Source organism: Monodelphis domestica, chromosome 3, assembly GCF_027887165.1.
Source record: "Monodelphis domestica isolate mMonDom1 chromosome 3, mMonDom1.pri, whole genome shotgun sequence".
In the NCBI taxonomy this organism is placed as follows: Eukaryota; Metazoa; Chordata; class Mammalia; order Didelphimorphia; family Didelphidae; genus Monodelphis; species Monodelphis domestica.
The window spans coordinates 345,365,615-345,389,405 of record NC_077229.1 but is presented as its reverse complement, the minus strand read 5'-3'; the positions used below and the strand labels follow the sequence as shown (position 1 = coordinate 345,389,405).

The 23,791-nt window shown below is 41.4% G+C and overlaps 1 protein-coding gene across 1 annotated transcript in view; it reads left to right on the top strand.

Annotated features, from left to right (window-relative positions):
• PHLPP1 (PH domain and leucine rich repeat protein phosphatase 1) overlaps positions 1-5,443 on the top strand; it is a 292,324-nt gene extending 286,881 nt beyond the window's left edge. The window contains exon 17 of the mRNA XM_007486860.3: positions 3,156-5,443. Within this exon, the coding sequence (XP_007486922.2) occupies positions 3,156-4,397 (1,242 nt within the window). The 3' untranslated portion in view covers positions 4,398-5,443. The remainder of the gene's footprint in view (positions 1-3,155) is intronic.
• Positions 5,444-23,791: the final 18,348 nt, after the last annotated feature.

The window sequence follows — 23,791 nt, the reverse complement described above, 5'->3', positions numbered from 1 at the left end:
CGAGTATGAAGTGGTAGAGAAATTCCCTGATGAAATTAAATCAGTATATACTCTGCCACTTGGTGACTTCAATGAAAAGGAAAAATATATATATAAGAATGGGAAGAATTCTTTAAGAAAGTAGAGAATAATTCATATGATTCAGAAGAAAGAAATGAGAGACCAAAGATTGCACAGAAGTCTCATCATGAACACTTAAAGAAAATTGTTAGGGACTGGAAATGGAAAATACCAAATAATGTCACAAAGAATTAAATAGTCTATGTTTTTAACAGATAGGAAAAGACTTATTATAGATGTGGGAGTTAGCTGCCTGTGCAGAAGAAGCTAGGATCAGAATTTATAATAAACAAAAGGAAAGAATAGTCATGAGAAAAGGATATAGTGTAAAACTAAGAAGATAAATTGTTTAAGTAATCTATTGCCAATAAAAATGGGAAATGAACAATAGAAATAAAACTAAACCAAGGATAATAATTTCATCCACAAAGTAAAGCATTGCAAAAAAATGTTTTTTAAATCCTTACCTTCCATCTTGGAATCAATATTAAATATTGGTTCCAAGGCAGAAGAGCACTAAGGGTTAGGCAATTGGGGTTGTGACTTGCCTGGGGTCACACAGCTAGGCACTGTCTGAGACCAGATTCATCTAATAACATCAAGCTCCAAGATATCACAGAACCGCCTCAAATAAATCCATAATCACTCAAAGAAATTTAACCTGTCTATTCCTACTGGCAACACAAAATGAATAAAAAATATCTGTGTTGCCCACATTTCATCATGTATCTGATTAACATCCTAGGAACTCTTCCAACAGAATATGTATGTGTGGAATAAATAATATAATACAGATGGACAGTGTACCAGGCTGAAAGTTGGAAAGGAGAAGAGGCAAATCGCTTTCATAAGATTGTAAAGCACTTTCACTGCCCCATAACATCAAAGATCCAGTGTTTCGATACAAACCTTTTACCAGTGATGTTGCACAGCCTCCAGACTTGGAACACCACTGCCTAAAAGAGCTAAAGGTTAGCCTCACCCAGAGGACAATGGAAAGGCGTGTCGGTGGGAGCAGGCTGTGGTGAGGAACTCTGAAGAAGAGTGGGAGTAAAGGACATCATCAGGGAGTTCTGCCAGAGAGACTGGGGCAGGAGTGTGGGGTGCCAGCTAGAATGCTCCAAGGGTACCTTTCAGTGGCATCTTTTACAGGAAGTCTTTTTCAACTCTTCTTCATTCCTGGGCCTTCCCTTTATTATTTCCTGTTTATCCCATTAGGTCGTAAGCTCCCTGTGGGCAGGGACTGCCTTTGCCCTGTAAGGGCAGGTTGCAAAAAGGGTAAAGATTGAACAGTGAAAGAAGGGTGATTGACAGCAAAGACTGAACACCTCAAGGATCATCTCAATAGAGTGTGAGACTCTTCAGACCCAGAAGGGTCCTTGGACTCTGCCCAAGAGCCCGGTTCTCTCCCTTTGCCCTTTGCTCCTGCTCTGACTATTCTTTAGCCCTGTAATATTATAGTTTTAGAGAATTAAGTTGGCTGGATAGCTGCTTGAGTGACAGACCTTTTTTAGGGGGACAAGTCAGGGACCCCGACTCCCTCATTCCAACCTCCCTATACTCCTTAAAGTCATTGTTCATAAAATCTTTCTACATGCAGCAGCAGTCATATATTTCTTGTGGCTTATTGCTAGGAGCTAAGGGGAAGGGAATCTGTTGTGTCTAGATCTGCCATAACAGAGTACTAATAAAGACCCCTCCCCTCCTAAGTCAAAAGACTCGGGGAGGTTTGTCTCTATAACATCCTCGTGCTAGGGAAATCTGGGGTACCTCTTATATCACCTGAGAGGAGAGACCTTCCTCCATCTTACCATCACCTTCACACAACAAGGGAACCCCAATTTCCTGAGTAGCACCCCTTGAAAGCACTACCTAAGAGGAGTACCAGGCCTCCCACCTTTCAACACCCCTTCTCCTTCATGACTAGCTCCCTTTGACCATCTCTAACCAGCCTCAACACCAGGGCCAAGCTCTCTTATAATCATTACTGCCCCTTTGTATCCCCAATACTTAGCCCAGTGCCTGACACATAGTAGGCCCTTAATAGCTATTTATCGATCCCTAAAATCGAGAAGGGCCCCCGGCACACTGGATAGACCAATTGTAGTAAGTCATGGGCCAAACAAGAGTGGCCCTGGGTAGTTATGATCTGCTTATTGGAGAGAACTGAACGGATGAGACAACAGATGTCTGTTTAGTATTTGATCTTGAGTATGGAAGGAGTTGGTGCTGAACAAGAGGCAGAGGCTTCAGGTGGAGAAGTTTCTTCAAGGAAGACATTGGCGCTGCCTTCCTCCTTAAATTGCTGCCGACCTTATCCTACTACAAGACCCAGAGGGGTTTAGCCTTGCTTGATGCACCGGTCCGAATGGGGCCAGATCTGGAAATGAAAGGGCTTAAAGCAGGGCCTGCCTCTTACCTGTGGGAGCCAAGGAATTCGGTGTCTTAGAGACAGGCTGGATCAGGAGTCCCTCTAAAGAGACAAAGCTTTTAAAAGTGGGGAGGGGGAAATGCAATTCTTCCTGCAGTTGAAAAAAGAAGCATTTTTAAAAAGACAGAACGTACTCATTTCAAGGTGTGAACGTATAGAGGTGTCTCCCCCTGTCACTGACCCATGAAGGACTTCCTCAAAGACGTAAGTCACTTTTAGGGCACATGAAAGCACTTTGTTTGCCCCAGCCCAGCGGACAGGCATACACGTTGGCATTCTCTGTTTTGACATGCCAGCCCTGAGTTTGGAGAGAAGAGTGGCTTGCTTTGGAGAGAATTCCCTCTCTCAGAATGCCAGAGGTTTTGGTGGCTGTTCACAATTCTACGGGAGGTGCATCCTCTTCGAGCACCCCTGCTTGTGTGCATGACGTTAGGCTCCTCTTGGCCCTCCTCGGGTCTCTGGGTGTTCAGGGCCATTCTCCTCTGAGGCAGTGACTCCCTAAGCAGATCTCCCTCCCTTCCTGTCCTCCCCGGTATGAGGGGTTCGTGCTGCCTTGGCTCCCCCTGCTCCCGTGGGTGGTGGTCGCTTCTCTGAGGCGGTGCTGAGAGGGATAAGTGACTGCCGTGGGAATGGCTCCTCACTCTGCCCTTCCTCTCTCCCACAGGACGGCAAGGTGAATGGAGTGACCGAGTCCACCCGGATTTTGGGCTACACCTTTCTTCACCCCAGCGTGGTTCCCCGTCCCCACGTGCAGTCGGTGACGCTGACCCCGCAGGACGAGTTCTTCATCTTGGGCAGCAAAGGGCTGTGGGACAGCCTGTCCATTGAAGAGGCGGTGGAGGCTGTGCGGAACGTGCCGGACGCCCTGGCCGCGGCCAAGAAGCTGTGCACCCTGGCCCAGAGCTACGGCTGCAACGACAGCATCAGCGCCGTGGTGGTGCAGCTCAACGTCACCGAGGACAGCTTCTGCTGCTGCGAGCTGGGGGCCGGCGGCGTGCCCCCGCCGAGCCCCGGCATCTTCCCTCCTTCCGTCAATGTGGTGATCAAGGACCGGCCCCCCGACGGGCTCGGGGTGCCCTCGTCCAGCAGCGGCATGGCCTCCGAGATCAGCAGCGAGATCTCCACGTCCGAGATGAGCAGCGAGGTGGGCTCCACAGCCTCGGACGAGCCCCCGCCGGGGACGCTGAGCGAGAGCGGCCCCGGCTACCCCGGCGAGCAGCGCTGCATGCTGCACCCCGTGTGCCTGTCGAGCGCCTTCCAGCGCCAGCTCTCCAGCGCCACCTTCTCCAGTGCCTTCTCCGACAACGGCCTCGACAGTGACGACGAGGAGCCCATTGAGGGCGTCTTCACCAATGGCAGCAGGGTGGAGGTGGAGGTGGACATTCACTGTGGCCAGGCCAAGGAGAAAGAGAGGCAGCGGCAGCAGCCGCTCCAGGTGCCGGCCGAGGCCAGCGACGAGGGCATCGTGATCAGTGCCAACGAGGACGAGGCGGGCCCGCCCAGGAAGCCCGACTTCTCCGCCACCGGGACCATCGGGCGCAGGAGGGGCAACGGCTCCGTGGCGCCCCAGGAGCGGAGCCACAACGTGATCGAGGTGGCTGCCGACGCGCCCCTCCGCAAGACGGGCGGCTACTTTGCCGCCCCGGCCCAGCCCGACCCCGACGACCAGTTCATCATCCCGCCGGAGCTGGAAGAGGAGGTCAAAGAAATCATGAAGCACCACCAGGAGCAGCAGCAGCAACAGCAACAGCAGCAGCACCAGCAGCAGCAGCACCAGCAGCAGCAGCAGCAGCAGCAGCAGCAGCAGCAGCAGCAGCAGCAGCAGCAGCAGCAGCAGCAGCAGCAGCAGCAGCACAGGCAGTATCAGATGGACCAGCTGCCAGACTATTATGATACACCACTATGACCCAGTGCAAGTACTGTTAAAAAAATAATAATAATAAACTAACCAGAAAAGACTGAATTGCAAGAGTCTCCCAGGCTCACATTAAACCAGGGGTTCTACTCCACTCTCTCCTCCCTTCCTCTCTCCCCGACTCCCTGTTTGCCTTTGCAGCTAATCCGTAGGCTCTCTCCTTTGCTATTTTTTAATAATCACCATGTTTCTTCTAGTGACACTTTACCAATATGATTTTAATTGGTTAACTCTTCCTCTCCCCGCTCCCCTAAAATGTCAGAAGTGTAAAGACAAAGAACAAAAGGTTTAATATATTGCAGAGAAACATAATGATGATGTAATATTTTTTAAAAATGGCTTTTTTGTTGTTGTTTGTTTGTTTGGAAGACAGGGCAGACTGCCAGTGCTCAATGATTCAGTAATATTGTAATACTGTATTTCTTTGGGGGTGGGGGGAAGACTTTTTTTTTTTGGTCTTGAAAATGATAGACATTTGTAGAATATGGAGACTAACTCCTAGGAGTTGCTTTACTCTGTCAGGTGACTAAAGTCACTGAGATTCACTAATTTTCTCTGAGAGAACAGTTGATTGGGAAATTATTATTGTAAATAGCTCAGTGTTGTATAGTGATGCTTAAAATGTTTTGTAGTCTCAGCATAAGGACACAGCCTGAATAACTGACTTTGTGTTCTCCTCTCTTCCCCAACTCCTACCTTATTTATACCTGGCTCTCCAGTTCTCTCTTGGTTCACACTCTTTTTGTGGTGAGCCCAAGTGGCCAGACCAGCTGTCTACAAATAAGGTGATTCTTAAGACCATTGAACAACAACCCATGTCCAGTGGGCCTCTGATTTTTTTCCCCCTCCTTCTCTTCCTTCCCTCAAATACCTACTTTTTCAGACATTTTTAATTTGTGTTCCTTATTGCTGCCACAACCAGCATGATTGTATAGAGCTCAATTAGATCATTTACATACCAAGAGTTATATTAAAGCAGAATGCACAAATGACCATGTCATAATTTTTGTTATAATAAATATAAAATTTACAAGTAATGGGCCCATCTGCTTTTGTCTGAGCAATCAGAAGTGTCTTAAAAACTCTACCATCCGGTGTGGGCTTGGAGGACTGGGGTATTTTGGAGGTATTTGAGGTTTGTTGGATGGCTGGCCTATATATTGGTGAATATTAATGCTTTGTGATTTTTTTTTCCCCAAAATAGCATAGCCTGGATTGAAACAGGAAATCAGATTTCTTCTAGTTCCTGTTGGTTCATGTGGCTGGTCTTGTAGCCCTGTCTGAGTAAGAATTGAGGAAGGAGTAAACATTACACAGAACAATCCTCCTTGTCCTGCAGGCTCACATGAGCAGTTTATCATGCTGTTTTCCACTTACAGGGTAGAAATCAAGAGCTGACTTACCCATTACTCAGTATGGGGAGATGCTGACAGGAACCACCATAGACTAGACCTGGGACAGACTCATGAAGCTTCAGAATCTCAATTGAATTGTCCACTGTTTTTCTCCCTCAACCCTATTCCATTCCACCATTTTATTGAAAATACTGTGTTGAAAAAGGTATCACTGGGCTTTCTGTCCTTCTGTTCAGGTAGCCCAATGGAATTGATGGCCTTGGAAATCTAGAGTGTGAGTGTTCATGGCTCTACCATCTGAAAGGTAGAGGCAAAGACAGGAACACACCACATCACACCCCTTTGGAACCACTAAGGCTACAGAAAGGGTTCTACCCCGTCCAGCTCAGGTAAGAGCAGGTTCCATAAGGAAAATGAAGATCTGGATAGCCTACAGAGCAGCAAATACTACCTTAGAGAGGGGAGAAGGAGCCATCACTCCCAATAACAAACTGTGACTTAAGCCAGTCACATAACTTTCCTGGACCTTCATTTTCTTGGCTGTAAAATGATACTTGGACTAGATGAACTCTCACGTCTCCTTCTGATTCTTAACATTCTATGATGCCAAAGCATCTGAGCCAGTACATCAATCTCTTTTAAAATCTCAAGAGGTAATCCAGTCCAGCCCTAGATACACAGGTCTAGAGAAGGTAAGTGGGAATCAAGTTTTACATTATACTTCTGAGCTTTGAATTGTGGTTGGCATATCTGGAACCATTCCAAGGTCAGTCTCACAGGGTATAAAAGACCAAAATGGCTCACAAGACCCCTGCTAATCTTAATCCAAACACACAGAGTAGTACCAGAATGTACTGTGGGGTACAGGATCAAAGTGGTTGTGCTATTGGGGATTCCAGTGCATAGCACTGATTATTGACTGACTGAGTGGACAGGAGCACAAAGGATAGCTCTTTTTTCCTGTTTGTTTATTTGTTTGCTTATTTATTTATTTGTAGATTTGAACATTTTTATTTAATTAATTAATTTAGGGGTATTTTTCCATGGTTACATGATTCATGTTCTTTCCCAAAGAATAGCTCTTGATATCTCAATCCATTCCAAAGGGCAGTCCAGAACTAGGTCAAGTGTATGGATCATAGAATAAGATTGTTTCCACCCTGGCATGCACTGCTGAACTACCAGAGAAGGTTATAGTAGTCGCAGGTCTTTAATGGTGGTCCATAAAGCGTGAAGCAACCCCATCCTCTCTGATGGCAAATTGTTCTCCTTCTGATCCCTTATTATCAGCACCAGAAGAGCCATGTGGCTTCTAATTCACATTTCTGTGATTTGTTCCATAGAGAAGCTTGCTAGGACTTATCCAGTCATTTCATAGCGGTGTTTATAATAAAATTATTCAATAAATATTTAGTGCTTACTACATGCAAAACATTTTTAAAAATTTTTATTTATTGAGTCAATTTAGAACATTATTCCTTGGTTACAAAAATTATATTATTTCCCTCCCTCCCCTCCCCCCACCCTTACTGTAGCTGATGTGCAATTTCATTGGGTATTACAAGTGTCCTTGATCAGAACCTATTTCCATGTTGTTGATGTTTATACAAGGATGTTCATTTAGAGTCTACGTCCCCAGCCATATCCCTTCGACCCATGTAATCAAGCAGTTGTTTTTCTTCTGTTTCTACTCCCACAGATTTTCCTCTGAATGTAGATAGTAGTTTTTTCTTGTAGATCCCTCCAAGTTGTTCAGGATCGCTGCATTGCCACTAATGGAGAAGTCCATTACATTCGATTGTACCACAGTGTATCAGTCTCTGTGTACAATGTTCTCCTGGTTCTGCTTCTTTCGCTCTGCCTCACTTCCTGGAGGTTGTTCCAGTCTCCATGGAATTCTTCCACTTTATTATTCCTTTTAGCACATTAGTATTCCATCACCAACATATACCACAATTTGTTCAGCCATTCCCCAATTGAAGGGCATCCCCTCATTTTCCAATTTTTGGCCACCACAAAGAGTGCAGCTATGAATATTCTTGTACAAGTCTTTTTGTCCATTATCTCTTTGGGATACAAACGCAGCAGAGCTATGGCTTGATCAAAGGGCAGACAGTCTTTTATCACCCTTTGGGCATAGTTCCAAATTGCCCTCCAGAATGGCTGCATCAATTCACAACTCCATCAGGAATGAAATAGTGTCCCTACTTCGCCACATTCCCTCCAGCATTCATTACTTTCCATAGCTGTCATGTTAGCCAATCTGCTAGGTGTGAGGTGATACCTCAGAGTTGTTTTGATTTGCATCTCTCTGATTATAAGAGATTTAGAACATTTTTCATGAGCTTATTAATGGTTTTGATTTCTTTGGCTGAGAACTGCCTATTCATGTCCCTTGCCCATTTATCAATTGGAGAATGGCTTGATTTTTTTATACAATTGATTTAGCTCTTTATAAATTTGAGTAATTTGGTCTTTGTCAGAGGTTTTTGTTATGAAGATTGTTTTCCAATTTGTTGCTTACCTTCTAATTTTGGTTACATTGGTTTTGTTTGTACAAAATCTTTTTAATTTGACGTAATCAAAATTATTGATTTTACATTTTGTGATTTTTTTCTAGCTCTTCGTTGGTTTTAAAATCTTTCCTTTCCCAAAGATCTGACATGTATACTATTCTGTGTTCACCTAATTTGCTTACAGTTTCCTTCTTTATATTCAAGTCATTAACCCATTCTGAGTTTATCTTGGTGTAGGGTTTGAGATGTTGATCCAAACCTAATCTCTCCCACACTGTCTTCCAGTTTTCCCAGCAGTTTTTTTTTATCAAATAGTGGATTTTGGTCCCAAAATCTGGGATCTTTATCATGACTGTCTTGCTGAGGTCACTTACCCCAAGTCTGTTCCACTGATCCTCCTTTCTGTCTCTTAGCCAGTACCAAATTGTTTTGATGACCGCTGCTTTATAGTATAGTTTGAGATCTGGGACTGCAAGGCCACCTTCCTTCAAATTTTTTTTTCATGATTTCCCTGGATATCCTTGATCTTTTGTTCTTCCAAATGAACTTTGTTATGGTTTTCTCTAATTCAGTTTTTTGGTAGTTCAATGGGTATGGCACTAAATAAGTAAATTAATTTGGGTAGGATTGTCATTTTTATTATTTTAGCTCATCCTACTCATGAGCAATCGATGTTTTTCCATTTGTTTAGATCTAGTTTTAATTGTGTGGAGAGTGTTTTGTAGTTGTGTTCATATAATTCCTGTGTTTGTCTCGGCAGACAGATTCCTAAGTATTTTATATTGTCTAGGGTGATCTCAAATGGAATTTTTCTTTCTAATTCTTGCTGCTGAGATGTGTTGGAGATATATAGAAATGCTGATGATTTATCTGAGTTTATTTTGTATCCCCTGACTTTGCTAAAATTGTTGATTATTTCAACTAGCTTTTTTTAGTTGATTCTCTAGGATTCTTTAAGTAGACCATCATATCATCTGCAGAGAGTGATAGCTTGGTCTCCTAATTGCCTATTTTAATACCTTCAATTTCTTTTTCTTCTCTAGTTGCTATAGCTAGTGTTTCTAGTACAATGTTAAATAATAGAGGTGATAATGGGCATCCTTGTTTCACTCCTGATCTTATTGGAAATGCATCTAGTTTACCCCCATTGCAGTTGATGTTTGCTGATGGTTTTAGATATATACTGTTTATTATTTTTAGGAAAGGACCTTCTATTCCTATACTTCCTAGTGTTTTCAATAGGAATGAGTGTTGGATTTTGTGAAAGGCTTTTTCTGCATCTATTGAGATAATCATGGTTTTTGTTGGTTTGCTTGTTGATATGGTCAATTATGTGGATGGTTTTCCTAATACTGAACCATCCTTGCATTCCTGGTATGAATCCTACCCGGTCAAAGTGAATAACCCTTGTGATCACTTGCTGGAGTCTTTTTGCTTGTATCCTATTTAAGATTTTTGCATCTATACTTATTAAGGAGATTGGTTTGTAGTTTTCTTTCTCTGTTTTTGACCTGCCTAGTTTTGGAGTCAGTACTATATTTGTGTCACAAAACGAATTTGATAGAACTTCTTTGCTTATTCTGTCAAATAGTTTGTATAATATTGGGATTAGTTGTTCTTTGAATGTTTGATAGAATTCATTTGTGAATCCATCTGGACCTGGGGATTTTTTCTTAGGGAGTTCTTTGATGGCTTGTTCAATTTCTTTTTCTGATATAGGGTTGTTTAGGTCGTCTATTTCTTCCTCTCATGCAAAACATTTTTGTAAGCCTTAGGGATGCAAAGTTAAAAGAACACAGCCGCTGCCCTCTAGAAGCTTACATTTCACTTTGCAAAAATGGGAGATGACCTGTATACAGATACATATAATAAAAGACAATATGTTCTAGAGGTAAATGAAAGAATGAACCAAGAACTCAAGGAATGTGTGAGGAAAAGAAGAATACTTTAAGCTAGAGGCATCAGGAAAAGACTTCAGGGAAGCCCCTGTCATATGAGCCAAGTCATTAAAGGAGAAAAAAGATTCTAAAAGACAGAGAGAAGTTCTAGGCATGGGAGAGAGCCTAAAAAGATACCCTGAGTTTGGAAATGAAAAGTCTGATCTGAGAAATATCTGATTCAGTTTGGCTGGAACATAGAGTGCATGAGGTAAAATAACTATGGGAAGGAATATGGTAGAATTAATAGCCAGTGAGTTTTGGGGACAATGATATGATCAGACAGGTGTCTTTAGGAAGTTTATTTTGATATCTGTGAGTAGGATGGATTATAGAAACTAGCAATGGAGACTAGTTAGGAGGCTGTTGTAGCCCGGGAGAGATGATGAAGAGGTAGAAACAGATTTTTGTGGAAGCAGAATCACCAATGGCAGTTGAATATAGGACGTGACAAGGAAGAAGAGTTAAGATGATGCATATTTCTAGCATAGATGACTAAGACTTCCACAGAAATAGGAAACATGTAGAGTTCACTTTCAGACATGCTGAGTTTGAGACACAGGGCATGCAAATATCCCTGTGTGCCTACAGTTCCACATAAAGGACTGAACTAGATTATATTCATGTGGTAGAAGATGAGATCATCAAAAAGAGCCTAAGGACAGAGCCTCATTTCCTGGCAGATGGGAAGAGAGGAGGGGTAATGAAAAGACAAGTAGAGAAAAATATTGAATCCAAGGGAAATGAGTATCATAGGGGTGAGGTTAGTTACCAGGGAGGGGTGCTAGAAAAAGCTCAAGTCAGGGTAGAGATTCCAAAAAGGTCATGGGATTGATCCATCAGAATATGGGTAACCTTTGGCCACAGTTTCAGTAGAATGGTGTGGTTAAAACCTAGACTATAAAGGGCTGAGAAATAAATGAGAGGTAAAGAGGTGGAAGCAGAGGAATATAGAATGCCCTTTTCGGGAGTTTAGAAATGAAAGGCTAGCAAAATGTTAAGTGATAGCTTGAAGGAATTGAAGGGTCCAGCGAAGTTTTTCAAATAGAGGGGAACATCACTGGAAAAGCAAGTCAATAAAGCTTGGGAATGAGATGGAGAATGAACCACATTCTAAACAAGACAGTTGGGAATAGGATTAGGGGCACAAGTGGTGAGAGTTGTCTTTGGCAAGAAAGTCCATATCTCAAAGTGGAGCAAAAGAGATTTTGGGGTGTGGAGAAAGGGTGTTAATGGAAGCTCATTTTCAATGTTAGTAAAGAAGTAGACTAGGTCATTATCAGAGCCAAGGGATGAGGAGTGAAGTTGGAGACTTGAAAGGTCAAAACATGGTATGGGAAGAAATAAATAAGATAAACAATCTCTTTTCAGTGGTGAGAGCCCAGTTGAGATTAGAAAGTCTTCAAAGGTTTATTACTTTCTGATAGTGTTAGTAACCAGGGGCAATGGATTAGGATAGGCAGGGAGTCAAGAATATAGGACAGCACGTTGTTGAACTGATTAGCTAGGATCTAGCCTGAAGAGGCAGATTTGATCATCTGGGATAACCATGAGGGACTAAGATTTTCAGTGATGACAAAAATGAAATTTAGGAGGAGTGAGGTAATAATCACAGATGTGGGGCAGAAAGTGGTCAGGGTGAGGTCCATGATCTTTTCCCCCAGGGGAACAGTTTCTGTTTTATGATGAAGTCAGATGGCTGAGGTGGAATTGGGGACTGACATCATGAAAGTTGAAGCTTTATTTAGGTCATCACCTAAAATATCAAAATTACCAAGAAAGAAGGCAAGCATTGAAGGTGGAGAATGGAATAACTAGATACTAAACCTATTAAAAGAGGAAGGAAGGTTGATAGAAGGCAGCAACAAGGATATCTTGTCTAGATAAGAGAGATAATGGCCAGTTCAAACTTCAAAGGAAAGTGATAGTAGCTAAGGGAAGTTTTCAGAAATGGCACAAGGACTGGAGTGGTACATAAAAGAAATAGTCAATATTGGAGAGGGTCATGGGATGAGGTGCCTTTTGGGGCATAGCCAGGTTTCAATTATCAGCTTAAGACAGGAGCTTTGGGGGAAAAGATTGCTGATGAAGGGGAATTTCACAATAGAGCAGGGGCTACATAGGGCATGATGCAAAGTGAGAGTAGGGACAGGGCAAAGGGGAGAGCCAAAGTGGGACAGAATGAATGCAGAGAGACAACAATGAAAAGAGGTTTTTGTCTCCACGGGATCTAAATCAGGAATTTCAAGAGCAAGAAGTAGATATTTACCAGCCCTAAAGAAAGCTATGGTGAGAGAGAAGGGCAGTACCATGGAAGAAGACATTGGTAGAATAAATCAGTCTCTGATTTTTTATTAGAAGGCTGGAGAGGAATTTCTTGCACACAATATCTTTCTAGTGCAGACCTTGGCTTGCAAAAATAAAGGTCTAAGACTGTCCAGTGGCCTGGGATAGAGAGTAGCATAAGATTATGCTAGCTGCTGGGTAGAAAAAAAAGGGGGTGGGGAGTGAGACATGCAATATAGTTAGGGAGACATGACACACGTGGGTCCAAATGATACAAGTAGTCATAAGCAGGCTGTCATGCCTGACCCCAGTTTGTTGTGAGCAGTTCCTTTTTTCCTCTTTGAAGTCTTTAAGCGTGTATCTGTGTGATTGTTTTGGATATAGGGGATGCTGGAAAGAGATCATCTTGGAAAGCATGACCCATCCTCCTCCTTTCTGTGCCAAGATCCCCATTCCAAAGTCTGATTGCACCATCTGCCCCGATGACCCTCCTCTCCCAAAGCCAGTCACTCTCTGCTTCCTAGCTGGCTGTGAGGACATGTCTTAAAGCTTGAGTGGACGTTTCTTTTCCTGGGTTGCAAACATGTCCTCTGGATTGCTTTTGTCATAGCACCATCTACTGGCGAGGTCAGACCTTAGGCTGAACTTGAGTGAGCAACTACTCGACACTTATTCTCTCAAAAAATAAAAAAGGCAGAAATTTGACTCTTTTCTTGCCTACCCACTAAGGACATTTGGTATGTTCTGTAATATTTGTCGTTCATGGAGCCTTTGACGAGGCGTCTGCTTTCCAAATTGTCACCTCATTGGTGATAACCAACCCTTGTGAAGATCAGTATCAGAATAAAATCAAAACAATCAGAAGGAAGTAAGTCTAGAGTATCAGGAGAAACATAGTGGACTCTGCCTGTCATGGAACTGGGAGCGAACCATTTTCCTGATTTTTCCAATTTTGGCAACAATGAGAAGAACACTGACTTTGGCTCCAGAAGTCCCAGGTTTAAATTCTCGTTCCTTCTGCCTTACAGCTGTGTGACCAGAGCAAACCACTTCTTAGTGCCTTAGCCTCTCCGTCTGTGTGTGGAGAGATCAGGGGAGCAGAGTGTCCTTTACTCTGCCATGTAAACTCCCCACATCCTGGCCTCTCCATCTGAAAAGTAGGGGTCTGACTAGATGATTTCCAAAACCTCTCCCTTAAATTCTTTGATCAAAAGCTTCTAGCTTCTGCAAGCTTCAATCTATGCTGACCTTTGTAGCCAGTTGCTGATAGTCTGTCTGTTCCAGAAAGATGCCTTCATCAGCCTAATCAAAGACAGACAGCTCACTCTAGTTGTTATCCTGGCTGGTTTCAAAGAGGAATGATCCCCCTGGACTATGCTAAATCACAGGAAGATTCTCAGCGAAGATACCTTTGAAATCCACCTGCGTGACATCTGAAGATTGAGAACACCTATATAAGTGGGAATTGAAGAATGGCCAAGAAGGAACATCTAATTAAGAAGCTTAACTCTTCTTCTGTAAAATGAGGAAGTTGGAATAGATTAATGGCATTTTACTCAAATAGAAACTGGGCTACCAAACCATAGAAAGATCCCTGCAGGCCACATTTTAATTTAGAAAACCACATAGTAATATTATATATATTCTATTGTATTTTTACTTATTTTGTTAAATATTTCCCAATTAAGCTTTAATCTTAATCAAGGGCATTTGACATCTCTGAACTAAATGGCATTAAAATCTTTTCCACCTCTCTTGTTGTTCAATTGCTTCAGTCCTGTCTAACGCTTTGTGGCCCCATTTGAGGTTTTCTCAGCAAAGACCCTAGAGTGGTTTGCCATTTCCTTCTCCAGCTCATTTTATAGATAAGGAAACTTAGGCAAACAGGGTTAAGTGATTTGCCCAGGATCACACAACTAGTAAGTGTCTGAGTCCAGATTTAAACTCGTGTCTTTTTGAGACTAGGTCCAGTGTTCTACCCATTGTGCCACCTAGCTGTCATCCACCTATTAGTTCTCTGATATTATGATATTATTCACAAATCTTTTGCTACTGTTAATGGTGGGAGAGGGTAAGGTTATAGTGTGGTGTAGCACCACTTGGATTTCAGTCCCAGATTTTCCACTTCTAGTGATATCACCTGGATACATCGTTTATCATAAGATGTTACTAGGAAACCTAGAAAGAACCTCAAATTAAAGCCCTTTATTTTATAGGTAAGGAAAGTGAAGTCAAAATCAGTATGGTGACTCTGTGATCGTCACAGAGATGACCTAGCTAGAGCTAGACTCCAGGACTAGATTCAGTGCCCTTTCCACTGAATTTTGAGGAGAAATATTTTTATTTGTGTGAGAGGAAGCCTTGGGCATGAGACAGAAAAGATCTGAGTTTGAATCTCTGGGGGCCTCATTTTTCTCACCTGTAAAATGAGAGAATAGGGCAAAATGATCGGAAATGTCCCTTACAAATAAAAAAATTTGCAATCCCAAAGGTATGAAGTAGAATCTTCATGTGTGTGTGTGTGTGTTTGTAATCCTCTTCACTTCTGGGTTTATTTTCTCTCCCACCACTTGTACGCTTATACAAATTACATCAAATTCTTCTCTTCTTACCAACATCAGGCAGCAGCATGGTGTGGTGAAAAGAACCCTAGATTTGGAAGCAGAAAATCTGAGTTCAAACACTGACTCTTGTTTTCTAATATCCATGTACCTTGGTCAAGTTACTTACCCTTTCTGGGTCTTTGTTCTCTCATCTGTGAAACCAGGATCTGGGGATAAATTATCCCCACCTTCATCTTTCCTGGCTTCGATTTCTATGATACTACAACTGGATGTTTAGAAACTAGTCCTAAGATGAGGCTCTTCCTAAGAGTTGTTACTGAAATCACAGCCACCCCTCTGAGCTAATGTCAACAGAACTGTAAAATGGGAAGAAGAATGAACCACAAACAAGCCATGAAGCCGAAGGTCTAATCTTGGCTTTTCTTCTTTCTTGCTTTGGAATATAGACCAAAATAGTTACTCTGTCCTAGTTTCTTCATCTATAAAATGGTGATGCTGTTATCTGTTGTGGTGCCTCAATAGAAGTTTTTTTTGTTTTGTTTTTTTTAAACCCTTCCTTCCTGTCTTAGAATCAATACTGTGTATTGTTTCCAAGGCAGAAGAGATGTTAAGTTTCAGGCAATAGGGGTTAAGTGACTTACCCAGGGTCACACAGCTAGGAAGTGTCTGGGACCCGATTTTAACTCAGGATTTCCCATCTCCAAGCCTGGCTCTTTATTCACTGAACTGTCTAGCTACCCTTCTTCTGCAGAGTTTTGAGGAACCAAGATAATCTATTTACAAACACCCTTTTGAAAAGCAGGCAGCTCCATACTTGAAAACAGCCTGAGAATAATCTCTATGGTCATAAGATCTTACACAAAATCCAGCTGTTTCAGACATCTTCCTGTGTGCCACAGGAGAGTCTGAGGGTCGAGTCCTAAACTTCAAGCATCACTCTTCCCTCCTTGTAACTGAGTTTTAGAACAGCCAGGTTGGGTACTTTCCTACAATTGCCTTGAATTCTCTGAACTCTGGCAGTGAGAGCTATTAGCTGTTAGAATGCCTTTTCTCAGACTGAATTTGAGGAGCCCATAAAAGCAAAGTGCCTTTTGCAAGATTTTTCTTCATTAGCTATTTTATTTCATTCCCTCTCAGAAATACACTGTTCCATCAATCCTATTCAGGATAAAGACAATTGAAGGTTTTTGTCCTTTTCTTCACTCTGAATTAAATTACTCCAATTGCTTGACACTTTTTTTTTTTCTGGGGGAGGGAATGGGGAGAAGGGAGGAAGGGAAATAGGTGACATGGAAATTGAACTCTTAAAATTATGTTTTTAAAAGGCATTTCTAGAATCTTTTTTCATTTCTTCCTGCATATTCCAATGATTATCATTTAATTTTACCTAACTCATTTTCTTCTAATTATCATTATATTCACTGAAGGAAAACTGAATTAGCAACTCACAGGTGATTTTTCCCAAACCTTTTACATTTCCAGATGTTAATGTCTGACCTGAACTCATTTGTTAGGGTCTTTGCTTCTCTGACTTACTAGGAACACTGTCACCAGATTCTCCTTTTGGAGGTCTTAAAGCCTTTTCTAATTACTGAGAATTGCTGTGTTAGCCAGGAATAAATCATGAATATAGAGAAATTTCTTTTATTTGCTTCATAATTTATAATATTATTTAAAAAATCAAATATTCCTCCTACTAGCCTTTCACTATGTTAAAAATAGCTCATTTAAATGTGTGACTCATTTCTAAGCACCCAATGCATACTATAAGCATAATGGAATGTACCCCACCCACTGAAAGCTGCAAGCCTACAGCAGGTAACCCCAGTATTCTACCCTCGGTCTCTCCTATGGCACGCAGGAAGATGTCTGAAACAGCTGGATTTTGTGTAAGATCTTATGCCCATAGAGATTATTCTCAGGCTGTTTTCAGACTAAAATTCTCTCTCAATGGGTGCTAATGCATGGAATTTTCTTTTAATTTCTTCTATCATTAACTTCTAGCAAAAATAGTAAGGTTAAGTATGTTGGAGAAAAGAGGCAGGAGGAAAGATTTCCAGAAGGTAGAAGGACCACTATTGGCCCAGAATGCACCAGATTAACCCGCAGAGATCTAGACATATTAACTCAGATCCCTGGAACTCTGAAGTGGCAAAGGCAAACCCCATTTCACAGATGAAGAAAACAAGGCACAGGGTAAATATAACTTACCCTGGGTCACTAAATTAACCTGTAGAGGGATAACACAAAGAGACCTCAGGGATTTACTTGGTTTTCCTACATGCCAAAGGCATTTCTACTAACATAAACATACTACATTCTAGAATTATCTCCCTTTCCCAGAGGTAAACACGCCTTCTTCCCTTCCACAAGGTCTTCCATAAATCTACCCCAGTAGTCATCAAACTCCAACTAAAAAAAAAAAATCCCTGCTGAAGGAGAGGTAGTTTGGCATGGTGAATTCGAGAGCCAGCCTTAAAGGAAGATCTGGGCTCAGATTAAGAGTTCTTTGAGTCACTTAACCTCTGGATGCTCTCAGGAAACTGTAAGAAGGAAGGGTGGGAAGGAAATACACATTTCTATGGCAACCACAACATGCCAGGCACTCTACTAAGCACATTTGTGCTCATCTAAAAATATTATCTCATGTAAGCCTCCCAACAATTTTTGGAGGTAGCTGTTACTCACTTTATAGTTGAAGAGACTGAGGCAAACAGATCCAGTGATTTGCCTGGGGTCACATAGCAGGTAAGTAACTGAGACTGAATTTTAGTTAAACTGATAAATATAAAGTGAAACCCAAGTTCTTTTAATTTGCATTTCTAATTATTAGTGATCTAGAGTATTTTTACATGATTATTGACTTCTTGGATCTGTTCCTTGGAGAAACTGTCTATTCATATCCTTTGACCAATTAATTACATATTGGGGAAACGGTTGTAATCCTTCTGTACTTGTATCAATTCCGTATATATTTTGGATATCAGATCCTCATTAAATACAGTTGCTACAAAAATCCTATCCCCCACCACCAAGTTTCCCTCCTAATTCTGGCTGCATTGTTTTGTTTTGTTTTTTAAACATTATTTTCATACATTATTCATTGGAACCAGAGCTCATTTTCTTTTACTCCCCCCTGCCTCCTGCCATCCTTCCCCTAGCCGATGCACTATTCCACTGGGTATCACATGTGTCCTTGCTCCGAACCCATTTCCTTGTTGTTGGTATTTGCATTAGGGTACTCATTTAGAGTCTCTCCTCAGTCATATTCCCTCAACCCCTGTAGTCCAGCAGTTGCCTTTCCTCGGTGTTTTTACTCCCACAGTTTGTCCTCTGCTTATGAATAGTGTTTTTTCTCCTAGATCCCTGCAGAATGTTCAGGGACATTGCATTGACACTAATGGAGAATTCCATTACGTTCAATTGAACCACAGTATATCAGTCTCTGTGTACAATGTTCTCCTGGTTCTGCTCCTTTCACTCTGCATCAATTCCTGGAGGTTGTTCCAGTCTCCATGGAATTCCTCCACTTTATTATTCCTTCAGGCACAATAGTATTCCATCACCAACATATACCACAATTTGTTCAGCCATTCTCCAATTGAAGGGCATCCCCTCATTTTCTGATTTTTGGCCACCACAAAGAGCGCAGCTATGAATATTCTTGTACAAGTCTTTTTCCTTATTATCTCTTTGGGGTATAAATCCAGCAGTGCTAGGGCTGGATCGAAGGGCAGACAGTCTTTTATCACCCTTTGGGCATAGTTCCAAATTGCCCTCCAGAATGGTTGGATCAATTCACAGCTCCACCAGCAATGAATTAGTGTCCCCACTTTGCCACATCCCCTTCAGCATTCATTACTTTCCTTTGCTGTCATGTTGGCCAATCTGCTAGGTATGAGGTGATACCTCAGAGTTGTTTTGATTTGCATCTCTCTGATTATCAGAGATGTAGAGCACTTTTTCATGTGCTTATTAATAGTTTTGATTTCTTTAATTGAAAACTATCTATTCATGTCCCTTGCCCATTTATCAATTGGAGAATGGCTTGATTTTTTGTACAATTGATTTAGCTCTTTATAAATTTGAGTAATTTGGTCTTTGTCAGAGGTTTTTGTTATGAAGATTGTTTCCCAATTTGTTGCTTCCCTTCTAATTTTAGTTACATTGCTTTTGTTTCTACAAAAACTTCAGTTTTGCTTAATCAAAATTCTCTGTCTTCTTTGATCCTCCCTATTCTATTCATCCATAGTCACTTCTCTAATTTTCTTATGATGTGGCCTTTTATATCTAACTCATGTAACCATTTGGAGCTTATCATAGTATAATGATATGAGTTTCTGGTCCAAACTTAATTCCTTTTTTTCGTTGTTGTTAATATGTAACATAATAATATCCTAGATGTGAGTAATTATAAATATGCAATAACTAGAACTAGATGTCATCCTGATGCCAGGGCCACTGCACCATCTCTATGTAAGATTTTGAATTGCAAAGTAGGCATAGGCTTGTGTGGGCAGAGGAACTTTCCTCGTTGAGAGTTCTATACCCCAATAAAGTTGTGGTTCTGGTTTCAACAACAGCAGCAACTCCTGAAAGAGATAGTACAAGTCCACAATGCCTCTGTCAATTGTCTGTCTCTTGCCTCTTCTCACCCCAAACTCACAGTTGGGGGCTTTCATTCATTTGCCAATGCTGATGCCACAAAACAGCTTTGTTGGGATTCTGGAATTCAGGTCTTAACAACTCACTTGGACCCTGTCCATGACCCTCCAAGCCTTCCCTTCCTAAAGGACTCGTGTCAGTGCCAGAGTATGTTTCCAAACATAAGTCTTGGGAACATGCTGTGACCTTCCAGCCAGCTGGTTTCTCAGGCCAACATGGCTCTGATAAGGGATCTCCAGATGCCCTGTTCCAAATGTCTGAGGCCAAATCCCCTTTAGGCAAATCCGTCTCAAACCAACTCTTGAAAAATAAAATCCCAATTCCTCTTTTTATTTCAACTAGGACTACATCTAACAAAAATACATTGTGCATGGTTCACTAGAAAGAGCACTGGGCAGGGTGACAGTCAGAATTCTGATAGGAGGTTGTCTTTGCTGGCAGGACATAGAGGTTGCACTTTTCTCTGACCACTGGAAGTAATCCGGGGACATGTGAGGGGGAAAAAAGAGAGCCCTCTATCCTGAAAGGCTAGAATCCATGCTTCCCCTGAAGTGTTTCTTCTTTCCTTCTTTCCAAAGGCTTTATTGATAGTTATGTGACTGAAGAAGAAATTAAGGAAAACTAGATGTCACTCAATCAACTTGAGGTTTGCCTACAGCTGGGTTATCACCCATATTAAAATGCATTTCAGAAAATTTTATCTTGAATTCGCTTCTATATTGCAATGGATTGTTGAATTCCTCAATATGGGTACTTTCTCCAAGGTGGCAGCATGCAAACCATCTATACTTTCCTAATCTGGTATTTCATCTCCAAGTTCTCAGAAGGAAATTTATCCAGTATACTAGAAGCCTCATCCCATAGATACCAAAGACTATGCATGTCACCCTACTTCTCCCTGTGTGACCAGCTACCATTTCCCCCCTCTGCGTACATCTGCTTTTCATGCACAGTTATTCTTTGATAACATGGTATTTTTCATGTTGTTGTTTTTTTCATTTCTCAGACCTGAGTCATTTATTCCAAAACACTTTTTAAATCATTCTTTCTGATCTGGATGACTTCAAGGATCTAAGTCTTTGACCCCATGATCCTCTGATGCCATTAAATATATTGGTTTACTTTGGAAAATATCATTTGGAATTTGTCAACCTCCTCATTCTCTAATAGTAGCTGGTTCATAAGCTATAATTCTTATGGTGGTCTTTTTATATTTCAGCTTGTCAGAGTTCTGTATGGTACACACCATGAATCTCATGAAATTATGTTCTGGATTGTGATAAAAACCAGTTCGGCCAACTCCTCCATTTGCCTTTCCCAGAAAAAAATACCTGCTTGATATCAATAAGGATAACTATTTTCCCCCTTTTATAACAAGCCTCAATGTGGAAAAATGGGGACACTAATACAGTATTGGTGGAACTGTGAACTGCATTTTAGAGAGCAATCTGGAATTATGCCCAGAGGGTTACAAAACTGAGTATATCCTGAGACCCTATAATTCCACTCTTGGCTATGTTTCCCAAGGAGGTCAGGGGAAAAAGGAAAAAATCTATACCGTCTAAAATATTGATAGCAGTTCTCTTTCTGGTGGCAAAGAACTGGAAATTGAGGGGATGTCCATCAACTGGGGAATGGCTAAACAAGTAATGACATGATTGTGATGGAAAACTACTGTGTCACAAGAAATGACAAGCCAGCTAATTTTTTACTCAAAACATGGAAAAACATACATGAAATTATGAAGAATAAAATGAATATAACCAATATAACATTATAGATAGTTATAGAATGAATGCTTGAAGAATATTTATGGATGTCCACCTCCAGAGAAAGAACTGATAAAGAGAAACATGAAAGACATACTTTTTTTTGATCAAATGATGCTTTCTCTAGTGTAGGGGAGGGAGGGAGGGAGGGAGGGAGGGAGATACCTGTGAGTTTTGATGTAACTAGGAAACAAATTTTTAAAAAAAATTAAAGAGGAAACCTCATAGAAAATTGTGTTCAGACAGAGCTGGTTTAGAGGTAGCACTGTATAGTGGAAATAACCCAAGTGTTCCAGGAAGTGGAAGGTCTTGGTTTGGCTCCCAGCACTATGACTTTCTAGCTTATTACTTTAGGTAAAATACCTCATTGAGCCTTAATATCCTCATCAGTAAAGCAGATATAGTTATGTACTATTGCTTATCTTATAGGCTATTGGGAAAGAAATATATTTTATACTATAAATTCTAATAAATGTGACTTTTATTATTATTATCATTAGGATTTTAATTTGGCTACTAACCAAATTGGGGAATGGGAGCAGTATGAGACAACATTTCATGCCATTCTCAGGATTTTTTTTTCTTTGATTGGCATATAGTCTAAGATCCTTTTGCTTTTTTCAGACTTGTTGTTTGAACTTTATATAGCATAGGCAGCATGTGGGTGTACAAATAAATACAGCTTTCTCTAAGTATGGAAAGCCTCTTATTCAAGAATGTATCCTCCTCATTTAGCCTCAACTGGGGTTCCTTGTGTCTGTTTATGAACCAATCACGAAATGATTATTTTGGAGGCAGACATATTAGCTTGTAATTCCTTTAAAATTGCATTTACCAGAGAAAAAATAGAAAGCTCCATCTAGATAATCAGATAATTCCTGCACTGAACAAATGAGCATAATTTTCAGTCCAAGGCATGTGTTATGAGAGCTAGCTGGCTTATTCTCATTCTTAGCTGAGCCAAAGGCAAAATGGAGCAGACACACAGGATGCAGGGTTTCCCCAGCAAGGGGGAAATCTCTTAGCAAATGAAAGATGGGCTTGATTTATGGAGAACATAGGGCCCTTCCAAGAGCGATGACCTCCAGCCACATGAAACTAAATAGTGCTGGAATAGAATGACAGATACCCATGGAAGGGCAATAGACACTCTTCCCCAGCAGCTTTCCTGAGGGACAGACACACCTGTGCTCTAGAACTTTCTTCTAGGGACACCAAAATAGTGTTGCAATGCCCTACACAGACCCTTGAGGCTCCCCTGAGTCTCATCTCATTTTCTAAATAATATAAACAGCCTAAGGACCACGTCCTCCCATAAGCCAGACTCCATAAATCTGCCTAAAATAAGAAATAGCCCTTCCTCTTTAAATCCCTGACTAATGTCACTGCAATAATCAATCAGTCAGCCAGCAAGTCTTTATTAGACCACTACTATGTTCCAAGAACCATGCTTGGTACTGAAGATACCTTCCATTTCCTTTGGAGGAGAGAGCACATACATATGCGAGGATGTAGCACTCCCTTCCAACTCTTAACTAGTCAATTTGCTTGCCTGAAGGGTATCTCCAGGCTCCAGGCATTCTTTGAGTCTTCATTTTTTTTTTAATTATTTGTTTCTTGGTTACATTAAATTCCCAAGTATCTCCTCCCTCCCTGTACCATAGAAGGCATCACTCAACCAAAAAAGTATATATATATAGATTATGCCTTTTGTGTTTCTACTTTTTTGGTTCTTTCTCTGGAGGTGGACATTCATAATTCTTCAAATAGTCTGTAGTAGTATATAATGTTCTCTTGGGGGTGTTCACTTCTAAAACTATAGCAAGAGAGAAACTTCCTCAAGTGCATTTGCCTTTTATCATTTTCCAATAAAACCAATTTGCTGTTACTGCATTGTTTTCAGTCATGTCTGACTCTTCATGACCCCACGCAGGGTTTTCTTGGCAAAAATACTAGAGGGGTTTGCCATTTCCTTCTCCAGTTCTTCCTGACTCCAGGCTCGCCAGTCTATCCACTAGACCACCTAGCTTCCCTGATACATTAAAGTAGCTCAAAGCAAAAGCATTCATGAGAATTGTATCATTAGAACAGTAGCCACTAAATATTCTTCAATGTACCCTCTCACGCAGAGGCACTGTATCAGTAAGAAGGTACATAGATAAGTACTCCACAGAAGCTACTTCAGTTGCCTTCCTGGCCTTGGAGCAATTTGTCCTTATCCATCCATTCCACCAGGGGAAGTCGTCGCATGCTTGGGGTAGACGAGCCCCTAACTCACCCATGGGTTGGAGGC